This window comes from Ylistrum balloti, unplaced genomic scaffold, assembly GCF_031769215.1.
Source record: "Ylistrum balloti isolate Yb309-2 unplaced genomic scaffold, AGI_CSIRO_Ybal_v1 Utg369972, whole genome shotgun sequence".
NCBI lineage: Eukaryota > Metazoa > Mollusca > Bivalvia > Pectinida > Pectinidae > Ylistrum > Ylistrum balloti.
Window position 1 is genome coordinate 1,672,384 of NW_026782064.1, and position 25,668 is coordinate 1,698,051.

A 25,668-nucleotide genomic window follows, 5' to 3' on the forward strand; every position below is an offset into this window, starting at 1 on the left:
TACTTTTTTAGTAGTTGTTTATTGCAGAATGTACATAAGCACAAATACCTAAGAAGCGATACTCTGTATAAGCCTTTAAGGTTAACAATTCTCTACTGAATCATTATTCAAATGTTGCTCATTTGCTGCTAGATCAGGATAATCTTTTTTCTCCATTTAGCTGAATAATGTATATAAAAATTAAAACAACAATACGTCATAAAACAAAAACAATGACAATACTTGTAATAAGTGTCGTCTAATATCCACAACTGATCGCATTGGAAGCTTCCAATCTTGTACAGATGACAACGACAATGAATGAAACAGACAACAATGATATCAGATAATTACATTGAAGAAGTGTTAATATATCCTGACTTTGAGTCTTAACAAATACAGTCCTATAAGGAGGTTAGTTTAGTTATTCTGTTAAAGTAAACTAAGAATACTACGGGAAAATGTAGGGTTGGGGCACTAACTAAACAGAATGAGAAAATAAATATGGGTGACCATACTTACTAAAATGATACTGTACTACATGTTTTGTACAGGTGAGGGCTCTAATTACTGAAACTACAGGCTTTGTACAGGTGAGTATACTAACTAAAATGAAACTGTGTTCGTAATGAGTGAGGGCACTATGTACCGAGTGCCCTCACTCACAAATGTACAGGTGAGCATACTGTGCTACAAGTGTGGAACAGGTGTGGGCGCTAGCTAAGATAATGTACATACATATACAATAGATTAGTAGATTTTACTTCTGCTATGATATGTATATTCAATTCCTAACAAATGTAAAGAGAAAAACAGGAAACATTTAAATAAAAAAATATTTTACTGTGCATGTGTACTTACACAAAAACAAAGTTCCTCTGAAAGAATGTATGAACTGATCCAAGAGATCTTTTTAAATGTTCTTACACAAATATATCATGAGGGATGAGCAGGTAAACAATAAAAAAGTCTAATTGAAAATGAGCATGAATTGTAATCAATAAGAAACTTTCAGGGGGTACATATACATGTAAATTTTAAACTCTGAACACTGCATTGTATTGAATGAAAATACAAAGTAACACATCTGGTGTTTAATTCAAAATACATCCATGATGAAAGAAATTTTTCAACGCAATCCTTGATTTGTTGAATAAAAGAAAAATAATTGCAAATGATCTAAATTTGATAAAATTGGAAACAATAATCATGTTTGAAATATTGATAGCATCAAGATCAGCTGTATCCTTAGTTAGGTATGCAAAATGTAAACAAAATTTTCAATCTATTTGAATCAAAGTGGTCATGCAAATCATTTACAGTAAACAAAACAGCTGTAGTCACATAATTAAAAGCAGTTCACAAATTCTGAAGCTGTTTGTCCTCCAAGCAATACCCAAATTACTGACTATATTTGTTTTTGACTTGAAGTTCTAAAAGACCTCTATAGATAAGCAGGTCCTTTATAACAGATGAAGACCAACTGTAATGCAGCTTCCTGAATTTCCCTGACCATGCATATATACAGGTCTTGTGTAACACATCAGTCAGAATTTCCCTGATCATACATAATATCACACAAATAATGTGCTTAAAATGAAAGTCCCTGATTAATCATGTACAGTAAAACATTACATATACATAGGTTGTGTGTGTAGCATGGCTTCCTGAATCTCTCGTACCAATCGTGCACGATTTAACATTTTATTCATGGCCTCACTGGACAGGTTCTGGGTTGAATACCACACTGGGCTGTCTGGTACACAGGATCTCTCTGGGGTTAGGTAGAATGCATCATTGCGGTTCTTAATACTTTCAGGGCTGTAAAAGGAACATTTTATATAAAGGGACACTGTAAAATGGGACAATCTACATTAAAGAACATCGTAACATAAAGAGACATTTCAGAAATACAAGATCTTAGGAGTTTTCATTTCAATGAAATTTTATGAAACAAAAACTTGGAAGTATTTTTGCAAGTCCTTTTTTGAAATTCAAAATGCGGAGAAAAAATTAAATGGAGGTAGCCATTTTGCTGCACTATGTTGACTTCATGACAGAATATCATTGTCCATATTGACATCACAACGGATTTCTGACCAGCACAGCTTATTGGTACTGTAGTGTATTATAATCCCTAATCCTTAAAGTTGAACACACTATTACCGATATATCGAATCAAATCATGTAGCTAACAAGTCTTTTAATTGATTGTGGTTGTATTTACTTAAAGACCGAGTCATTACAATTGTTTTCTAGAAACTAACTTTCTTTTATTGCTACGATGTTTGACTTGTCTTTGTCTTAATTTAAAGGGATTCACTTTTGCAAAAGTAATCACACAGGAATGAAAACTGGCTTACACTGTAACACAAATTAAATGATTTTTCATAACATATCATACCTAAGCTTGAGCAATATATTACAGGGCAGTAAATTACCTCCACACTGTAGAGATGTTTTACTTTTTTACTGACTATTAACTCTCCTGGTTTGATGTGAATAACTTACAGTCACATGTTTGAATGGTAGCAGAGTGATCAGAATATTAGACTTAATGTTGTGTATATTCCCCTAAAAATAATCAAGACTCAGGTCTTTGGTCTCTCTGGAATGACTGTCACATATCATCCAGAATGGCTGATTACGGTAGGCAGAGTATAAATTTATCATGAAAATTACCATTTTGAGAGGTAGAACTCGTACAACTTGACAGGACATCTGAGTGGATTGTCTAGATTTTCAGCTTGTTCATACACCGGCACCTCATCTTTTTGTTTCTTCTTCTGGTTCACATCATCTAGAAAACAGAATAAGCACCAGTGAATGACAAAGCATTTAACAGTTTTGTCCATCATGTACTTTCTAGCATTAACAACTCACTCTTATAAACAAATAGTGATGTGAAGGGTAAAAATAGACCACAGATTCAAATCTTAAAACCACACCAAAACCTACACACTGTAGAAAAAATTGGTTGATGAGTGAGTTTTACAGAAAATTTTGACCTTGGTGTTACTGTGAACTTATTATGACATTTGACCTCTTGTCTCCCTAACTAATGTCCTCTTAGTCATGATGTTCACTAAATATACTCAAGAAAACAAGATGCTGTAACAAGGTACAAACATGCTTCTGGACAATTCTAGTAAAATTAACTTCACAGAATACTCATATAGAAAAATAAGCTGATTCAGCAAAACAAATTAGTTCTGCTTGTACTCATATGGTCTGATGGCTTTTACCAAAAAGAGACATAATTTTGATAAAAAGTGGACAGTGTTTTAGTGATTTCATAGCATGGAACCAAATCTCTATACGATTGCAGCAAAACCTCTGAAAATAAATGCAGCCACAAGAAGTTGAAGAGAGATATATATGATGACTGAGTAACTAACATCACAACATACACTTTTATCTTGGAGATCGGACATAAGTCCTACAAAGGAGAAGAGATCACTGGGTTCTGTGTGTTTCCACAAGCACAAAACCATTATAATTTACTAAAGAGACAAATGATTAAGCTCAGTGAGGCCATGGAGATCACCTACTTGCGACTTTGGTTGGGTTTGGGCAGTAGTAGCGTAGATAGACACTTCGACCAGTGGTGTTGTTCTTGCCAATTGGAGTTTTCTTCCAGTGCTTCATGATATGTGTAAAAGAAAGCTTCATATGGTCATCGACCTCCTTGAGCATGAAGTACTTGGTGTTGAAGAAGACAAGAGTGTTAAGAAGGACATGAGGAGAGTGGGCACCTAACTGTTTACACTCCCAAAGGTGTTCCTCCTCAATACGACACACAAGCTGGCCTGTAAAACAGTCACACAGATTTTTTAAAAATTGCTCAAAAAAGAGCTTTTGTCCTAACTAAATCTTTAAGCTATATCCTTGCCAAAGTATCTATATAAAGTTGTACAACAGTTTCTTATAGACACAAAGGTAACATAATCATCTATGGATACACATAATATACTTTAAATGTTTTCGTCCAATTCTGTCTCAATTCACGAGCGCCGGCAGAGTGATCCATATTATATTTCATTTTAGACCTAACATTTAGCAGCAATAGAAGATTTTCTGGAATAATTTGAGGGAAAAAAAATTCTAAAAAAGATCTTCAAGATGAGAACCTAAAAAGTCCTAACATTAAATAAATGAATGTCACATCAGTAGAAAATAGAGTACTGATGATTTTAACTGTATCTAAATAATATACCATATTCTACAAAATATTCATAGGATTCTTAGGACATGTGAAATTAAATTGGACAAGGCAGCAATGATTATTTATGTGAAATAATTTATAGAGATTTATTGGATACATATTAAGTATCAGTGCTATACTTAAAGGTTTACTTACCTGCAGTGTTAATCAGTGCTATACTTAAAGGTTCACTTACCTGCAGTGTTAATCAGTGCTATACTTAAAGGTTCACTTACCTGCAGTGTTAATCAGTGCTATACTTAAAGGTTCACTTACCTCCAGTGTTAATCAGTGCTATACTTAAAGGTTCACTTACCTCCAGTGTTAATCAGTGCTATACTTAAAGGTTTACTTACCTGCGGTGTTAATCAGTGCTATACTTAAAGGTTCACTTACCTGCAGTGTTAATCAGTGCTATACTTAAAGGTTCACTTACCTGCAGTGTTAATCAGTGCTATACTTAAAGGTTCACTTACCTGCAGTGTTAATCAGTGCTATACTTAAAGGTTCACTTACCTCCAGTGTTAATCAGTGCTATACTTAAAGGTTCACTTACCTCCAGTGTTAATCAGTGCTATACTTAAAGGTTCACTTACCTCCAGTGTTAATCAGTGCTATACTTAAAGGTTCACTTACCTGCAGTGTTAATCAGTGCTATACTTAAAGGTTCACTTACCTCCAGTGTTAATCAGTGCTATACTTAAAGGTTCACTTACCTGCAGTGTTAATCTTGGGCTCATATCTGTTCAGGACTTCATTCAAACACTCTGTGAATTTCTCATAATACATATCCGTGAAGATGTTATCAATCCTGCTATTCTCGAACAGATACTGCTGAATTCCTGCAACAGAGTTCCTTCATAAATGTCACATATGTAACACTGGTCATCATCTATTTCAATGTTATTTTTAATATTGTTATATCATTAAAACCCAGGAAAAACTAATCTGACACTACTCCAACTGAGCTACCTATTGTACGCAATGTAACAGAGGTCATTATTTGTGTCAATGCCTCTGCTTGGATTTGAACTAAGGACCTCTGGCTTATTAGTCAACTGATGCTCAACCGTTAGAGCTAAAGAGAAGTTTTTTGAGGTTAGTATTTCATCAGAGTTATACATAACATTCAACAATTACAATTATAACAGAAACTCTGAAATAAAGTTATTTATCAGCATTAAAGATTCAAGATAATTTGAACTTCATTAACAATTTCTTAATAAAAAAGTACATCTCCTGACAGAAATAGGCCTGTGTCATAAATATTGAAAGACACATTTGTATTAGCATTATTGTGATATAATAACATAATGTTATCTTTGTCTCAGCAGAGAAAACATGCTGAGTCTGGCTTAAAATCTGCCTGTCTTACAGAAAAATAAATTTTAGATTTTTAAAGAACATGTTGTAATCATAAGAAATGTTAAAATATTTACAAGAGAATGACAAAGCCTACATGATAGACTTTAAAACTTACCTAGACAAAGGTAATAAATACTGTCGGGAGCATACTCGTCCCCATTGGGTTTCCGCACCTCCTTCACAAACAGACACAGTGAGTAATTGAGTTCGTCAGCGGAACATCCCATCATGTCTGTTTTGAAGAGTTTTAGTTTGCCAGATCCGTGTTTAGACACTTTCTCTAACTGGGCGTTCTTTAGTACCACCCAATGTTTCCATGCATTGACACCATATGTGTACTTTAGGTACATATTGGCATCTAGAGGAATCTCTGGTACTTCCTGCTCCATAACCTGCTCTGTCTCCATCTTCTCTTCCTGTTCGAGGGGATGTGCCACTTTCTGTCGCTTGCTTTTGCGACTGGCTCTTGACCCTGACCTCTTTGGGCCACGACCCCTTGACCTGGTCTCTCTTGTTGGAATAAGCTCCTCTTCTTCCTCTTCCTGAGGAGGAGGTGGTGGAGGTTCTGTAATGTAGGAAATGTTACATTACTTGCTATTTTAGACTCTAAAGTTAATTGGAGGCAAGGAATATTTATGCATAAATTTTTCGAAAATGATTAAGAAATCATTTGCAATGTAAGGTTTATTTGTTTACAACTGAAACATACTTTCAGAAGTAAATAAGCTGTATTTCACCAATTCAACCACTGCTGAACTACAAGATGTATGCATTTCAGTACAAAATTGAAATTTGAAAAATTTCAAAAAATCTAAACTGAGCATAAAGAGATTTTAGCTGAAATGCTGTTTCTTTCTGATATGTATAAATAATCACTTTTGCCTTTTCTCCAAATGAAGTATTGACAGATTTACCTTTACCTGTAACAGACAACAGCCTCTTTTTAATTAATATTTATTCTAAAATGATCCAGAATAATAGATATTTGTTATTGACCTTCAAACAAAATGTGAGATAAACATAATATTCATTTCGTAATCATGAAACTTCAGGTACACATGTTATTATCATGCAGTATTGGTACCAACTCATAGATAACAAGATCTCAACATACAGTACACAAATAAAGAACAATATACGTGCGCGACCAAACCAGTCATTTCTAATTTTTCAACAAACTTTATATATACAAATTGGCATGAATATTTAAAACATTAAAAGAAATGACTGGACAGATTTTTGGTGATATTGAGTGACCTTGTGTACCTGCTTTTGAAAGTTGCCATGAATGCGGACACAGAAATATCAGTGTTACATTAATAAGACTAAGTATGATCTCCCAATGTATCTTTTTTCTTTTAACGATTACGATGATAGAAACCAATCTCAACAAGCTCGGGGTAAATGGTAGGATCTTTATTGGTTTGTGGACCAGTTTCGCCTGAACCTATGTGGGCTTCATCAGGACACCAATTCTAAACAAAATTCTCTCCTAAAGTACATAAAAATCAGAAGGGTTCCTAGAATTTTCTTCTGAGTCACTGGCTCTTGAATAATTTTTCAAACCTTTACATAAAAACCTGGAGCTAGAATTAAATGCTCTGAACTCATAATCTTTCTCTTGAGATGTATCTGGCTGCTGACTTCTAAGCTTAATACTTCCATTGTTGGTTTGAATAATAACATTCTTTTATTGTTCCTGACTGAAATTTCTTTGCAGAAATTGATAAAATTATCCTGGTTTTCCGCACAAATTGCACTGTGAGGTCTTGAATCAATCTTCTCTGTGTTTTCCCTTCTCCAACCTATTTCTATCAAGTTTGAGGATTTATATAGCAAATTTGTAATTCAATCACATATTGTTTCATAAACTTAACAAAAGTAAAAAGAGGAAAACAATAAATATTAAATAAATTTGGTATGGTATCAGTCAATAATAATTCAAAATTTAGTTAAATATCTTGGTTGGTATTTTATATTATGTTAATCAGTTAAAGAATTCTACAAAAAAAAGTTCTTCAAATATTCTGATTACTGGGAGAGAGACAGCTATGTTACAGTGATAAAAATACTGCTCAATCAGCACTTTTTATCTTTATATCAATATATCTTATATTAAGCAGAACCTTTCTGACAACAGCAGAATGGTGATGAGCATGTCATTCCACATTGAGCTTTTTGGTCAAATAGGGCAATGATAGGATAAGGTGACATTAATCTACACATGGACCATATATTCTCTACATTGTTGTTGGTACTGTACTTTAAAATACGTAGTAAATACAAAATTTGATAGATTCTCATTCTCTGTCAGATACATACAGTGTGGCAGAATATTCAGAAAATTTTACTTATATTTTCAGATCTGTAAAACGAAAAAAATTTATGTTTGAGAAGTTGATCAATAACTGAATACCATTAAATGACCCCGATATTTACTATATATTCTGTAAAAGAATACTGAAACATACATACATACTGGCACATAAATTGCAATTTCACATCTCCAAGCTGTTTCTGCCTTTTAGAAGCCATTCATGCATGAAATATGATCCATACCAATAAGAAGCACTTAAGATACACTAGGATCTATGATAAGTACACAACTACTTAAACCTACCAGTGTTTACAGGGACAGGGTCTATGGAACTTTCAAGGTCCATCACAGGTTCAGAAGTCATCTCTGTTGCCATACGAAGGGCCATCTGCAGCATGTCTTCACCAAACTCTCCGTTGGCTTGGCCAGGTGTGGGTGTGACTTCAGGGACTGGGTCAGGCATAGGTGAGGGAGAGTTTGACACAGCATTCTCATCAGCTGTTGGAGTTTCTGTTATAGGAAAAAAATCAAATGCTATTGATTTGTTTGTTTTATAATATATAAATAAGTACATGTATATATATTTTATAAATTTCTGATCCTGTTTAATACCAGAAATACTACACAGAAAAACTTTCTTGTAAAACTTCAAAATGATGAGGTTGTGCACAGACACACTTTATTGTTTGATAAGCAGAAACAAGTATTGTGTTTTATAAGTTGACGATTCTGTAAATTCAGAAAAGTTTTCCCTCATTATAACTGATCGGTGCTAGAGGCCATAACACTAGTATCATATAACACGATAATGCAAAGCATGACATTATCCCCTGTGCCCCACTGTTTAATGAAAAGACAATCAATCACAACATATGTAAATATTATAATAACAGATATCATCTCCATTCCACCACTGTTACTGATTTTTTCATGTAGATCATCTTTTCCTGTAGTATGGTTTGGCATCATTCACAGATACAATGGTTACATAATCAACAGGTTAAATAGGTTCTATTTATTAATTATAATCGATCCATACAACTGAAAGTATTGAAATGAAGTACTTAACTAAAGTACTAGTTTTATAAATACAAAGGTTTAGGTAATTATCTTGAACAGTTTAAAAGAACAGGTCTTAAAGGACTGCACTTTGTGATTTTACCTATCTGTTTCCATGGTAACTGAAAAAGTATTTAAATGGAGAACTTCCTCATAACAAAAGGCACCACTACATTACTAGCTTGATAACTGTATAAAGTTTTGAGTGATTGTTTTCAATGTTTTCAGAGCACTGGTCCGGAAAATGACCCACAGAACCCGATCTAACATCCCCTGCAAACATGTTTTACGGGTGATAATGAAGACCATAAATATCTTTTTACATATGTACTACCATTTGTCCTAGACCAGAGTAACATATAAGTCCAACATTGTTCAGGACTAGCATGCCATACTTACTTGCGGAAGTCAAAATGTCCTCATTGTCTGATTCTGATTCTGAGTCTGGATCCACAACTGCCACTGCCTCAGCCATCATCAAGAGCTCAGCTTCCAAAGGGTCAGACGGTATTCTTTCCTGGATTTCCTGTTCCCATGTAAGTCTAATTAGTATTCTGTATTCTGGACAATTTTTACACTACAGTTGGTTTTATGATACAGGAAATGAAGGTGCAATCCGTAATAACTTTATGCTCTTCATGCTAAATGGGACATGGTAAGGAATTAACATGTATGTTTATTTCAATAACTAATTATAAAAAACTATCAACATCTAAACCATGGCCACTGGTCTACTGTTTACTACACTGACCTTTATGTGTTTGAAGATGCTGCTAGCTGACTTCTTGGTTGTGGGGATGAAGCATGGTACTGGAATGGGAACAGGGATTGGGATTGGTACCGGTGTGTACTGAGTGTACATCATCATTGGTGTAGGGATGTAGTAAGGAATGGGCAACGGTACCAGGCATCGCTTAGGCGTCCAGTCGTCCTCTACAACACAAAACAATGGCTCTGTCAATATGTATTTTCTTCTAATGGTGAATCTGACACTATCAATTTTTCACAGATATTGCTATCTTCAAGACAGGTGTAGATAAGTGACAATTTGCTTCTCACTCTAAGCAGGCCACATCACTATTTGGAGTCTGATCTAGCGGAAAAACACTGTACATATATATCTGTACACAAAATTATATTCTGAAATTACAACGATGGCAGAATTAATTCTTGACTATAACTTATCTGTGTCTCCTTGACTTGTGTGTGGGGTTTGACCTTGATGTTAACTGTAACTTTCCTGTCTGTGTCTCCTTGTTGTGTGTGTAGGACCTGACCTTCCTGTGAACTGTAACTTACCTGTCTGTGTCTCCTTGTTGTGTGTGTAAGACCTGACCTTAGTCTGTACTGTAACTTACCTGTTTGTGTCTCCTTGTTGTGTGTGTAGGACCTGACCTTAGTCTGTACTGTAACTTACCTGTCTGTGTCTCCTTGGTGTGTGTGTAGGACCTGATCTTGGTCTGAACTGTAACTTACCTGTCTGTGTCTCCTTGTTGTGTGTGTAGGACCTGACCTTAGTCTAAACTGTAACTTACCTTTCTCTGTCTCCTTGTTGTGTGTGTAGGGCCTGACCTTGGTCTGAACTGTAACTTACATGTCTGTGTCACCTTGTTGTGTGTGTAGGACCTGACCTTGATGTGAACTGTAACTTACCTGTCTGTGTTTCCTTGGTCTGTGTGTAGGACCTGACCTTAGTCTTAACTGTAACTTACCTGTCTGTGTCTCCTTGTTGTGTGTGTAGGACCTGACCTTGATGTGAACTGTAACTTACCTGTCTGTGTCTCCTTGTTGTGTGTGTAGGACCTGATCTTGGTCTGAACTGTAACTTACCTGTCTGTGTCTCCTTGGTCTGTGTGTAGGACCTGACCTTAGTCTTAACTGTAACTTACCTGTCTGTGTCTCCTTGGTCTGTGTGTGGGGCCTGCAGGATGTGGCCTTGGTCTGTACAAAAGGTTTACACAAGAGTGATTTGTTCTTGACTGTCTTTGGTGGTGGAGGTTGGATAATGATCTGTTGTGGTGGTGTCTGCATGGCTGTAGTGGTAACAGATGCCTGTCAATACAAAATTCACTAAATTAAATAAATCCTGTACATTGATCACTTGTCAATGAAATTTACAAAGTTTTCTATCCATTATTTGACAGATGGTAAAAAAGTAAACTGGTAAATCTGTCTATGATGAATTTATTTTCACCAACATCAAACACACATAAAAAAGTACTATTTTACATAGTTGTTACAAAAGAAGTTGCTCATTGTATGTTACGAGACACACAAGAAATTTACATAACATTGTTATGCGCGATACAATGTGATAATTGACAGTATTTTGTACATTCCTGGAATGGTTTATAGGTTAAATTGTTTGAATTAAGACACAGACAGCGCACCTGTGTAATCCCTTAAAAAAATAAAAATAATCCTAAATCTCAAAGAAACAAGAACTAGTGGTTGATACAAACCCTTGGTTGTGCCTGACTGTTGACGAGATTTGGCATCTGAGTATTTCTCATTGCTTGTTGCTGCGGCCCTGGAATATACAGCAGTTTTATGGTTATTTCTGTATTTCTATCAACACTTTAATTTCATGAGTAACATACAATATTTCCATGAGCAACATACATCAGGGTTTGTTTTATGAGGAGAACAAGTTAAAGATATATAGACATTAATTACCCTTCTCTAACAGACATAATGCCACATTGCCTGGCTACAGTTCAGATAGTTGTTGATCAACATTATTATATATAAATGGATTAAGAAAAAACATCAAAAGACAATATTTCTTTCATATCTTGTACATTGTTTTATATAAGACATATTTTCTTAGCATTCAATTATGTGATATGCTGTCTTTGATGTGTCATTAAGTTATCTTCTGTTGTTCCATTTGTCTGAGACTTGTTTACAGTAAGAACTGATGAGATTCTTTAGAACAGTATAATAGAATCAGGTATAATTGTGTCATACTTTAACATAAAGGTACTCCTCCTGAAATCTGGCAGATGAACCACATCACACATGACATTTATTCTTAGAGAATTTCTGGCTAGGACAATGAAATACAAATAGCAAACAGTGGAAGTAGATATTAGACCTTTGACTGTGACCCTATGTGTATGCAAATGGGAAAAAGTCTGCAACAGATATTGACTTTCAAACAGTTAGTGGTATTTAAATACAGAAAATGACCATAATATTACTGGTCACAACCTGGGCCGAAGGCTGAATATTATCCTCATTCTTAAACAGGAACAAAAGTATCTTTATAGTTAGCAATATTAATTAAAGCGGCATTCTAAACTAAGAATTAAATATCAAACTACATGTGTACCAAGCATAAAAAAGCATGCATTAAATCATAACACCAAAGCACCGTTCACCCAATTCTGGGATCATCATTTTCATCTCTAATTCTATTTAATCTCTTTTACTAGTTTTTGTAAATGAGACCATGGTCTTACACACTGATTAATCAAAGTAAATATACACAGAAGCCAGGAAATTCAAAAAGCAGATGTATATATATATAAGGTAATTCTATATTTGTTTACCAAAGACATTTTGTTAAAGGATGGAAGGAGAGAAACTTGACAAATTTTTCAAAAATAAAGGTGAATTTTTTTGAAAGAAATCACTGAAGCAGCCGAAGCATCCTAGTACATTTCTAACACCAATTACAACAGATATATATAATATTATACATCAAATCAGTATGCATTAATTTCTGACGGTTAATCTTCAAACAAATGAAGACTTTATAATAAACTAAATGCTTCCTTATCATTCCCTTTGACAGCCAATGGGTAATTGCAAGGCGTGTAAAAGCACACAGAAATAAATTATAAGCAGATTTTTAAATATAGTATTTAAGCATAAGATATAAAACTAATCTTGTTCCAAAAAATACATAGTTTATGATTAGCTATTTAAATAAATATTTTTTACTGGTATATAAGTAGATACATGACTGAAAAAGCTCAATTCTAAAAACATATTGTATCTGTACAAAATCCTGATTTAAAATGATTATATTTAAGATACAGAAGTTTGATTGAGAGTTTTGATGATTCACTGAATCAAAATAGTCAACTATAATGCATGATCTTGTATATTAAGTAGAAAAAAAAACCTCACGTATCCATAATGTATATCAGTAATGTGTTATTCAGCTATACAATTGGAAACAAGATAAAGTGTTCTCTATGATATTAAAAGTGCATGCATTTTGCAAATTAAATACCTCGTAGCAACTGGACATTGTTTTTTTTAGGCTGGGTCTTGCTTGCATCTGCAGCAAGATAAAATTTTGTTCATTTTCATACTTAAATCTATAAGTAAAAGTGTTGATAAAATTTGAAAATGACAAAACCTTTATATCAAAATCATGTTATAGATGGAGAAATGTAAATCTCAAATCAAATTATATTAAAATGTATCAAATGAGATAATAAATGTCCTACCTTCTACACAAATCTAATGGTACTGTTTTTATATGAAACTGACTATTAATGCAAGACTGTAAAGTCAAACTTAAATAAAAAAGACATCTGTGTCAGTCTCATATATTAGGTAATCTATCTAACAGTACAGCAGAGGATGGGAGAAAACAAGGAATGTATGATAACTAGTTGTTAAACTTACCTGTGTTTTGAGATGATAAGGAAACCACATTGGAGATGACTGGCACATGTGTCTGTTTTTGCTGAGAGGTAACCACTTCAACAGATATATACAAAATACAATGCACATATTGATAAGGGTTGTCTAATGATAAATCTAATAAACCAGGTAGAGACAGGGGCCATGAAGACATCTCTGATTCCCACTTCCGTCCAGTTTTTTCCCTCCATTCTAATAAGCCCACTATATCAATGTCAACAACCACATTTGATTCACTATCTTTAGCGAATTCTCATAATAATTTAAATAATGAAATAATTTGGCCCATTTGGAAAAATGTTAAGATCACTGAGTTTCCCTCAATTTATTATATGAAGACTGCATGATTTGGTGAAAATTATGAGAATCTAAGACAAGAAAGAGGCTCATTGATGCAGACTTTACTGTCTATATGTATCAACAGTTATAAGAGATCATGATGTCCTTTGCTACATACACAATACGTGTTTATAATGTGATAGTTCTGACTAACAGACTTACACCAGGAGATACCTGTTTATAATGTGATAGTTCTGACTAACAGACTTACACCAGGAGATACCTGTTTATAATGTGATAGTTCTGACTAACAGACTTACACCAGGAGATACGTGTTTATAATGTGATAGTTCTGACTAACAGACTTACACCAGGAGATACGTGTTTATAATGTGATAGTTCTGACTAACAGACTTACACCAGGAGATACGTGTTTATAATGTGATAGTTCTGACTAACAGACTTACACCAGGAGATACGTGTTTATAATGTGATAGTTCTGACTAACAGACTTACACCAGGAGATACCTGTTTATAATGTGATAGTTCTGACTAACAGACTTACACCAGGAGATACGTGTTTATAATGTGATAGTTCTGACTAACAGACTTACACCAGGAGATACGTGTTTATAATGTGATAGTTCTGACTAACAGACTTACACCAGGAGATACGTGTTTATAATGTGATAGTTCTGACTAACAGACTTACACCAGGAGATACCTGTTTGTAATGTGATAGTTCTGACTAACAGACTTACACCAGGAGATACGTGTTTATAATGTGATAGTTCTGACTAACAGACTTACACCAGGAGATACGTGTTTATAATGTGATAGTTCTGACTAACAGACTTACACCAGGAGATACGTGTTTATAATGTGATAGTTCTGACTAACAGACTTACACCAGGAGATACCTGTTTATAATGTGATAGTTCTGACTAACAGACTTACACCAAAGATACCTGTTCTCTACCATTACAGGTCAAATATCACTTATAGCCTATGATAAAATTTCATTAGACAACAGTAATGAACATGATTTCTTTCAATACAGAATAGAGGTCAAAATTATTTTAGTGGTCAAAATACTGACCTTTCAACTTTACAGGAGTTTGATTATTCATATAGAGCAAAGCACTTAAAAAACTAAACATAGGAAAACATCTACTTGACCCCAAGTCTCAAAAACACTTCTATCCATTGTTTGGGGTTTTGCCTATTACATCTGAGCAAATTATCAATTATATTTTTTGGGTGGTACTTTAAACAAAACCTAGAGTCCTGGGGTATGATAAATACTTTACTGGAATAGCCCTAAAATACCTGAATACCTTGGGTGGGGTAAATGTTTTATTGGAACAGTCCTTCACAAAACCCATAGTCCTGGGGTGGGGTAAATGCTTTATTGGAACAGTCCTTCACAAAACCCATAGTCCTGGGGTGGGGTAAATGCTTCATTGGAACAGTCCTTAACAAAACCCATAGTCCTGGGGTGGGGTAAATGCTTTATTGGAACAGTCCTTCACAAAACCCATAGTCCTGGGGTGGGGTAAATGTTTTATTGGAACAGTCCTTCACAAAACCCATAGTCCTGGGGTGGGGTAAATGCTTTATTGGAACAGTCCTTCACAAAACCCATAGTCCTGGGGTGGGGTAAATGCTTTATTGGAACAGTCCTTCACAAAACCCATAGTCCTGGGGTGGGGTAAATGCTTTATTGGAACAGTCCTTCACAAAACCCATAGTCCTGGGGTGGGGTAAATGCTTTATTGGAACAGTCCTTCACAAAACCCATAGTCCTGGGGTGGGGTAAATGCTTTATTGGAACAGTCCTTCACAAAACCCATAGTCCTGGGGTGGGTTAAATGCTTTATTGGAACAGTCCTTAACAAAACCCATAGTCCTGGGGTGGGGTAAATGCTTTATTGGAACAGTCCTTCACAAAACCCATAGTCCTGGGGTGGGGTAAATGCTTTATTGGAACAGTCCTTCACAAAACCCATAGTCCTGGGGTGGGGTAAATGCTTTATTGGAACAGTCCTTTACAAAACCCATAGTCCTGGGGTGGGGTAAATGCTTTATTGGAACAGTCCTTCACAAAACCCATAGTCCTGGGGTGGGGTAAATGCTTTATTGGAACAGTCCTTCACAAAACCCATAGTCCTGGGGTGGGGTAAATGTTTTATTGGAACAGTCCTTCACAAAACCCATAGTCCTGGGGTGGGGTAAATGTTTTATTGGAACAGTCCTTCACAAAACCCATAGTCCTGGGGTGGGGTAAATGCTTTATTGGAACAGTCCTTAACAAAACCCATAGTCCTGGGGTGGGGTAAATGCTTTATTGGAACAGTCCTTCACAAAACCCATAGTCCTGGGGTGGGGTAAATGCTTTATTGGAACAGTCCTTCACAAAACCCATAGTCCTGGGGTGGGGTAAATGCTTTATTGGAACAGTCCTTCACAAAACCCATAGTCCTGGGGTGGGGTAAATGTTTTATTGGAACAGTCCTTCACAAAACCCATAGTCCTGGGGTGGGGTAAATGTTTTATTGGAACAGTCCTTCACAAAACCCATAGTCCTGGGGTGGGGTAAATGCTTTATTGGAACAGTCCTTCACAAAACCCATAGTCCTGGGGTGGGGTAAATGCTTTATTGGAACAGTCCTTCACAAAACCCATAGTCCTGGGGTGGGGTAAATGCTTTATTGGAACAGTCCTTAACAAAACCCATAGTCCTGGGGTGGGGTAAATGCTTTATTGGAACAGTCCTTAACAAAACCCATAGTCCTGGGGTGGGGTAAATGCTTTATTGGAACAGTCCTTCACAAAACCCATAGTCCTGGGGTGGGGTAAATGCTTTATTGGAATAGTCCTTCACAAAACCCATAGTCCTGGGGTGGGATAAATGTTTTACCGGAAGAGCCCTAAATAAGAGCTAAACCTGGAGTCCTGATGTCTGATTACTGGAATAAATAGCCCATTCCCCAAAACAAAAAACAATGGAAAAGCAATCATACAGAATGGAATTCTTTTGTCTAAGTCTATTTATTACTTTATAGGTTTTTTTCTATTTCTGAGGAGAGATCAAAATCTTTAAAAATTGAACCTTTAAAGTCAAATAGAGGAAGTTGATAGCTGTTTGATGACTTCCTTCAAAAATACATCCACTTTGCTTCAAACTACTCTTAAAACCACCTGAATTCAAACCATTGAGAAAAAATTTGGCACATCAGCTAGCCTTACACTTTAGACTGTGCTTACTTTATTAATCGATAATACTGCTGATAGATGCAGAAGATAATTACTTTAGAATCAGTGATTTTACCACATTTAATCAAAGGGGGAAAAAATTGTGTACCTCTTGAGGAAGCTCTAGTAGGAGTGTTTCTAGTATTGGTTCTTCCTACTGTCGTTTTCTGATTTTGTGGTGCAGTGTTCATTATAGGTGTCTGAGATTTATTAGATCCTCCAGCAAACTGTGATTGAAATGTCATGACACACTGATAGGAACAGAAGTTCCTAACTGAAGCATCACTCATTGTGAGATGATACTGGGCAGGTACAAACTTTCTACACTGGTCACAGACCACCGCCTGATTGGATGTCGCCTGTAGATTCACTCTGTATAATGAAAGACAGTTGAGTGAACAGAACAGTTGGTACTTGTTGTTGGCATCAACACGCTCGATCATGTCAAAGTTGCTCTTTTTACAATTACACCATGCACAAGATACAACCTTTTTGTTCAGAGCTTTGAATGTGTTCACACACATAAAGCTGCAGAAACGTTTCTGTTGGCCTTCAAATTGTATATACTGTGGTGCCATACCCTCATTGTAGCAGTAGACACCACAATTGTCACAAGTGTTCATGGTCAGTTTATTGGCATACTGAAAAGCTGAGAAGCATGGATCGCCACACAATCTGTTCATCTTCCCTTCCAATTTAATCTCATGCTTCACAGGCCCTGTTTTCCTACAAACAGCACATTGGAAGTTCCCTTTAGGGGGCACCTGTGATTTCTGAGGACGGTCAATACCAACAATCTCAACATCACGATTGGATTTCTCCTCATACTTCTGCAAACAGCTTTGACTACAAAAGTCCTTGAATAAAGCATCTTTCCCAACTGGTGCTACAAAAGCATCAGATATTTTGGTAACATCCTTTTGGCAAAATTCGCAAAGTTTTTGTCTCTTCTTGAATTCATTATAGCAAGGGCCAGAACAAAATTGTTTGACATCATTATCAACCCGAGCACAGAATTTACCCTTGGAGGCTTGCTGAACAGTAAGACCACAATAGTTACAAGCAGCATTCAGTCCAGCTTGAAATTTTCCCAAACAGTCCTCACCACAGAAGTCCATACATTGCCAGTTGAGGAATGGCTTTGATGTCTTTACATTCATCAGCTGACATATGGAGCATGTCTTGTATCTCTCCTGAGAAGGTGGAGGAACAGGTGGTGGCGGGGCTTGGGCAGGACCCTCTGGCTTCTTTGTCACCTGGTTGTCAGCTGATGCACGAAGAAACATAGTGGGGTTGGCACGGAACTGCTTGAAGCAGATATCATCACACAGATGCTTGATATCTCCATTTCTCACAATGTTATATTTACATTTACCAATCTGAAAAAGAAATATCACAAAAGGTGATAAAATAGTCAACACAAAAATGTAAATAGATCCGAACATCTTGATCAACCACTTCAATCCTTTTTGTCCATAAGAAAACTAAACCATAATAATACAAAAAAGCATTTTTTCAATGAATTTTTTTAGTAGTAAACTCTTGGTTCAAACAAGAACATCACGCTTTCTTCCAATTTAATGAAATGCTGAAGGTACTATGTTTGTAAAAGTATCTGTTCTCAGTTTGTAATCACATGCAAACATATCTATTTCTCATACCTACCTTTTGACAAACAATGCAGGTCTGAGTTTTGGATGTACTCTTAACTTTCGTCTCCCCACTTTTAGGTTCTTGTTTGATTTCTTTGGAAACTGAAAATGTAACATGATTTACAAACTAAATAGCTAAAACTGAAATAAATATGAACTCTGCTGAAATCTAACTTTAAATCATAAGTTCAGTTATCCATTCTGAAATAATGTTTCATGAAACATCAACATTTGACAGGAACTGACTTCATGTGAGGCCTTGAAAAGTCAAGTTTTTCCCCTATATTATATTTGTGTCAAGAAAGCTGCAACTCCACAACATAAAACCATTAATTTTTCAGCTACCTCAATTTCAGTTTCAACAAATAATTGTAAAGACTTTATAATTTTCCTTACTAAACCTTAGACAGTTTGCTGTACATGATAGTAAACAGGATCTTACCATTTTCTTCTTTGATATTGAGTTCCCCTTCTTTTTTGTCTTCTTTCTTTTCCTCAAACTGTGAAATTTACATATAAGAGAATGGAATAAAAAAAGATGTATTGTTTGTAAATAGTAAAATGTTTATGATTTGCAGGTTTGATTATCCTTGTAGGTCTCTGTGAATTCAGGCACCATCTCATACCGATTGTGACTTCCAAGTAGTTAGCATCTCTTCATGATAGAATAATGCTGACAATAATAAAACCAATTAAATGATTCTTCAGGATGATGAAATCAAAGTACTATTAATACTAATACAAGGTCCCGGTACTACACTTCCCCTTTCAATCTTCACATTGACATTACTACCCAATGAATGAAGAAAACAATGTACCTGCCCAGCAGTAGTTGGTGTAATGTATACATATACTGAGCCAGAGTGCTGTTTTGTATGTGGTTGATTTCTTCTGATGACATATCAACAACATTTTCATACTAATGATTTAAGATCTTCTAGAAACTTACATTTTGTTCTGGCATGTCAACCCCTCCACTGACTGAGGCAATCTGTAGACACATCTCTCCATTTTCCACTACAGGCCTTTCATCTTTGTTTTCATCTTTGTTATCATCTTTCATCGTTATTTTTTCATCTTTGGCCTTGTTTCCTTCATCATCAGAATGAATGTCTATAATCTTAACATCATCATCTTCATCATCTTCTGCTGATTTAGGTTTCGTGTCTTCTGAAGGTTCAGTTATTACTTTTTCCAATGTAACTTCACCTTCCTGTTTCATTTCAGTATCATTATCTGTATCTTTGACATGTGCAATTTTTTCTCCAACCTCTTCTTGAACGCCATTTTCTTTATCATCAAGCTTCTGCTTGCTTTCATTCTCTGTGTCTATCATTTCAACATCATCATCTTTGTTGCTTTCATTTGCATCAGATACCTTTCCACTATCCTCCCCAGTTTCTTTCTGAGAAGAATTTTGGTCAACATCCATCATCTCATTGTCCTCTAACATCTCTGCATTTCCAGTAACAGAGCCGATTTGAAGCATCATATCTCCGGGAGAAGCCTGACCTTCATCTTGTTGGGATTCATCTAACATTCTTTCACTCCGTTCATTATTTTCAGAATCATCCATCATTTCCTTGTTTTCCACATCTTCCAGCAATTTATCTTCCTCAACAATATCTTGTTCCTCTGCTGACAACTGAACAGGTGTATTGTTTTCCTCTGTTTCAGCAGTAACCTCTTCATTTGTCTCTGAAGTTTCCAAAACTGACTCATCGTGTAAACTGTCATTTTGACAAACTGATTCATCTACTTGCATGGTCTGGTCATCACTCTGGTTTTCTGTCCAATTTTCAGTGTTTTCTAAATTGTCAACATTTTCTGATTCTGTCAATGTAGTCTCTACAACAGCAGAATCGTCTTCTAGTGATGTCTTTTCTGCCACAGGTGAGTTATCTAATACTGGAGGCTCCTCTGTTTCTGCTACACCCGGTGTGTCTTCTACTGGCAATGAATCATCTACACTTAGTGTGTCCTCTACTGGTGATGAATCTCCTACATCTGGTGTGTCCTCTACTGGCGATGAATCATCTACAGCTGGTGTGTCCTCTATTGGCGATGAATCATCTACAGCTGGTATGTCCTCAACTGCAGTTGAAGCATCAGCAGTTTGTGTGTCCTCAACTGCCAATAAACCTTCTGCATTCTCTGATTCATCATTGATGACGTTCTCTACATCTCCTGCATCAGCTGTTTCCAATGTTTCAATATCTTCTTCCTTTTCATTTTCAATGTCTTCCACTTTTTGTTCTTCTGTGCTGGAAATTGTATTGTCATCTAGATTTTGGTTCACAGCTTCTTCTGAAAGATAAACAATCTGATCAAAATTGATTTGATTTCACAAATATACTATATTACTATAATGGGTTTTATGATAGAAGATAAAATTACAAAGGTTGAAATACAGTTAATCACAATTTCTTTCAATGTTGAAGCAGTATTATTTTGAGATAGTTAATCATGAAGTTAGTAAACTGCATTTTCTTTTCTGTTACCCAGACAATGAAACATCATCCCTTGAAATGATTAGAAGTTTCGGTTCATCTCAGGAGTCTTGCAAATACTCTTTTTCTTATGAGGGCCCAAAAAATTCAGAATTGAATATTTTTCAGGAAATGTCAAAATTCAGACATCAATAAAATTACAAAAGTTTACGAGATTTTTCAAAACGACAAAAATCATGAAAACAGAAGATATAGCAAGGACAAGGGCTACCAATAGTATTAGGTTTTCACATGGTCTCTCATAAGCATGACTGAATTGTTTGCTGGGTTTATGACACAGTGAAAAGCCAGGGTCAGTTTTAGGTGAGTCTCCTTATAGAAACTGTTGACTAGCTCACTGAACAACTGATCCACATCATTAAAGGTGAAGTGTCTTACCCAAGGACACAATCACATCAGCAGAGGCCAGTCAGTATCTCAGTTTCCTGAGAAACACAAACCCTTGCAGGTAGGTAGTGTTAAACCATGAACCGCATATCTTCATTCAAGGTTATGTAGGTCAATGCCTTACTTGACTGAGGTATCACAGAGCTCTATCATTACCTTGTAATAGGAGTGGGGAAATACACCACCAGACCAGGATTCAAATGCAAGCCTCTTCAAACTATATATGAGCACTTTACTAATTGTGTTAAGAATGGACACTGTATTTTTCTGCTACCATGCCCCCTCAAAGACTCATCTATTTACAACCCTGCTTCAGGTGTCCCCTTCTCAAGCCTTCACCAACTTGAAACAAAAGTTGGTCACAAGCACCAAATGTAACAGGAGCAGAAAAATGCACCGCCACACCTGGATTCAAACCCAGGACCATCTATAATCTTGACCGAAGCTTTGCTAACTGAGCTACCTGGTTGCCAATGATTGACGCATTTCAATTCTGCTACACTTTAATACCAGTGGGAAAACATTTGCCATTTCTGCCTTTAAATAGATGTAGAAAGTAAAATACATATTTAATATCATATATACTGGTCCTTTACCCACCTGTTGTGTTATCACCAGTCTGTTCAACATCCCTCAGCTGCAAGAAAAATAATAAGCAGTGATCATAAAATCTCTGAACAACAGCAAAAGTATGATAAAACTGATTGAACAAACCATAAAACCCACCTGATAAGAGCAGATTTGAATTCTGAACAAACCACAATCCCACCTGACAAGGGCAGATCTAAATTGTAAGAGCTTTTCTATGAAATGTTTTGCACACAAGAAAAATTCCATCAATGCCCATAATCTATTTTGTAAAAATACTTGTCATATTGATAACTATAATCAAACAGTTTAAGTTAAATTTTTTTATAAATCTAAAGCAGTGACATAATCCTGAAATGCTGCTTTACAATCCATTCATCAAGAGTATTTTCTAACAAACATTTTAGTAATATTACCAGCAGCATGTAAAAAACGACAGCAAGTCTAGGTTGTTTTTTGTTTTTTTGTTTGTATGAAAGGGCAATATTCTTTAATTCATGAAATCAACAACTTATCGCCATTTGTTTCTTTAATTATAAATCATCATTACTATTACATTTATTGAGAACCCATGGTTGGCACGTTTTTGAAATTAGTTTGATCTATATTTAAGTCTGAGCCTGAAAAAATCTATAACTTCTTATCAAATTTGCCTATTATATTTTCTAGTATTGTGAAATAATATGTTCTACTATTTCTCATTGACTAAAATATTGTCATGTGATTCCAAATTATATTATATGACTCATGCCTTTGATCTCTGGTTGAGAGAGCGATACTCATGAAGATTTGCCAAAAACACAATACAACTTCAAATTGCCAGTCACCTGCATACAGGTCTGCCTGAATCAAGTGATTTCTGTGACATGGACATTTTGATCCAGGAAAGTTACAGTAAAAACATTTGACACACCAGCATAACATAATATTTCAACTTCCTATCAAAACGAGATCAGTGCTAACAAGGAACTTCATGGAATTTACATCCCCCGCTTTCCAAACATATTGTAAGTAAATATTTTAGAGGTTAGGAGTAAACATGTCATAATGCTATGTACAATGATATAGTTTAATGATAAACTGATAATATTTGTGGGACTTCACGTTACATCTAAATCAGATTATATTTAGGAAAAATAGAGCACAAAAACTAACCAACCAATAAATGAAAGGATACCTAATTAGTATGCACAGATATTAACAGATGATGCTGATTGCTGAACACAGTCTTATGTGCCCTCATATGCATCTGCTGACCAAGTTTCACCCAAGTCGGATGATATTTGGGGAAGTTAGAACACGGAAATAAAAGTGTGACAAACGGACGAACCCAAATTAATATCCCCCGGATGGGGGATAATTACAAAAGATGGGTCACAGACTATTTATCATGTATGAAAATTTTAAAAGACAGTGATTCTGTTAAAAATATAAACTTTTAAATAATTTTACCATATCATTGTTCAAAGTATAACAGACTTATCATTTGTTGATATAACATGTAGAATTGTTTGTTATTCTAGTGTGTATGTAAATTGATGCCATTCAATACTAATGCAATTAATTATTGCAGGCATTTTGGCTAAGCTTTAAATGATGGTTGTCATCCATGTACCAGAAGTGGCTTACCCTTCCTGAACCTCTGGTCCTATACCCCTTGGTCAACTTTTTCTATATTATGTAAATCTGTCTTTTTTTCATGTTACTGACTTTGAGTTTGGGTTGCAATTTTCTTAACTTCTCATAATTTTCTGATTGTTTTCAAAGTCAGATTACATATACATGTAAGTAAATAAAAAAATTATTGACATCCATCATTAAACATTGATATTCACCTAAGCCTCGGTGAATATTGCTTTTCTGGATTAATTAAAGTCTTTTATTACAATGTTTGCGTTATTCCTTTTACTGATTTTCCGATTTCAAACATTATATGTTACTGTTATACCAACTCAAAATTAATAATATAACAATTTTTACAATGCAAGAAAATTTAATTGATAGTGAAAATGGCATTATTATCAACATCAGTTTCCTTGTTTTTCACACAGACAAGAAATACATTGTTTTATTTGAATTTTTAATTCAATCATCTCTGAATGATTTCAATTTCATATTGGGTTAAATTGATTTTTTTCCTGAAATAAAAAAAAAATCATTTTTGATAATGATATTTAGCTATTATAGCATTTTGATGTTGGTCAATACAAGTAGTCATCACATAGTTTATTTATTAACCTCAAATAAAACCATTAACTAGTGCCCACTGAATCCTCAGTCGTTATTGTTAACAATGTTCATAAAACATGTATTGACATCACAAAAAGTTAATTGGTTATTATTGCTTTGTAAGTTGTCTTTTATAATAATCATAACATTAATTCACAAACTCAACCAAGTTCAAAACCTCCCTTTATTTACAGTGTGATTGAACAATGTACCATGTTACTGTAAAGATCTATTACTTAACAATTTTCTACATACTTAGCAATTGTATTGTGCTGGTTTGTGAGGCTTGAAGTGGTGGGGTGGGGGGTCAAGAATGAGTTATCCCCCTTCTCATGTATGCTACAGCTGAACTGATTTATCAGAATTAATGAAGTACTATTAATGAATCTTTTTTAATAAGTTGCAAACCTACTAATAAATTCTGATAGTTTACCTCTGTATCCACAGCATCTTTGTCATAGTTTTTTGTGCTCTGAGACTGATCAGACGCCAATAGTGTACCGTCTCCTGCTTCATTCATTGCCGCGGCTTTTCAAATGGTGTCCTCAATGCAGGTCTCTTTTACCTATCCTGATATGAAATGTTGCCAAATTGGCAATGTCAAATTTCAGATGTAACACGAGGGGTTTCAGATGTATAAATGGTGAATCAAGCCTAAATAGCGCGCGAGCCATTCATGAAGCCCTTTGACTGTACCTCAACCTCGTTTTCAGATATTGCCTCTGACTTGAAGGCGACCGTGTCTGATATTTACAGAAATGAACTGAAAAATGAAATTTAATTTTCATTTTAAAAATAATTTTCTTGCTTCAGCCGTTTCAAAAGTCGGAAATTAAGTCTGTTGAAATGAAAAATATCTTTGTCACGTGTTTAAATACATGAAATTTAATCTGTTCATTGTGTGGAGATTCTAATATTTGATACGGATCAGGGCTAGCCATTTTTTTCTCAATGGGGCCAAAAGAAGGGTGACAGGGTTAAAGCTGATCGTGCACTTATGTAATAAAGTCTGTTTCGGTATAAAAGTCGATATATTGGAATTGGTTTATTTTTATATTTATCATCTGTCTTTGGATAAATCCTAATTAAACTTTGTTGCCCAACCATAATTCAATTCTGCCAACAACAAAGGTAATCAAACTGATTATAGGGGAATGATATTTGTTTTTATATTTTGCATTC

The 25,668-nt window shown here is 35.2% G+C and overlaps 1 protein-coding gene across 1 annotated transcript; it reads right to left on the reverse strand.

Annotated features, from left to right (window-relative positions):
• LOC132547665 (zinc finger MYM-type protein 3-like) lies at nucleotides 1–25,094 on the reverse strand. Its single transcript, XM_060211452.1, has 18 exons — nucleotides 24,920–25,094; nucleotides 22,270–22,306; nucleotides 19,722–21,079; nucleotides 19,215–19,272; nucleotides 18,786–18,874; nucleotides 17,230–18,499; nucleotides 13,569–13,643; nucleotides 13,168–13,215; nucleotides 11,387–11,454; nucleotides 10,814–10,976; nucleotides 9,676–9,857; nucleotides 9,324–9,450; nucleotides 8,169–8,375; nucleotides 5,664–6,113; nucleotides 4,900–5,025; nucleotides 3,531–3,788; nucleotides 2,662–2,779; nucleotides 1–1,800 (listed from the first exon to the last, which is right to left on the reverse strand). Exons 1-18 carry the CDS (start codon nucleotides 25,004–25,006, stop codon nucleotides 1,611–1,613), a joined length of 4,911 nt encoding a protein of 1,636 aa, XP_060067435.1. The 5' UTR covers nucleotides 25,007–25,094; the 3' UTR covers nucleotides 1–1,610.
• Nucleotides 25,095–25,668: the final 574 nt, after the last annotated feature.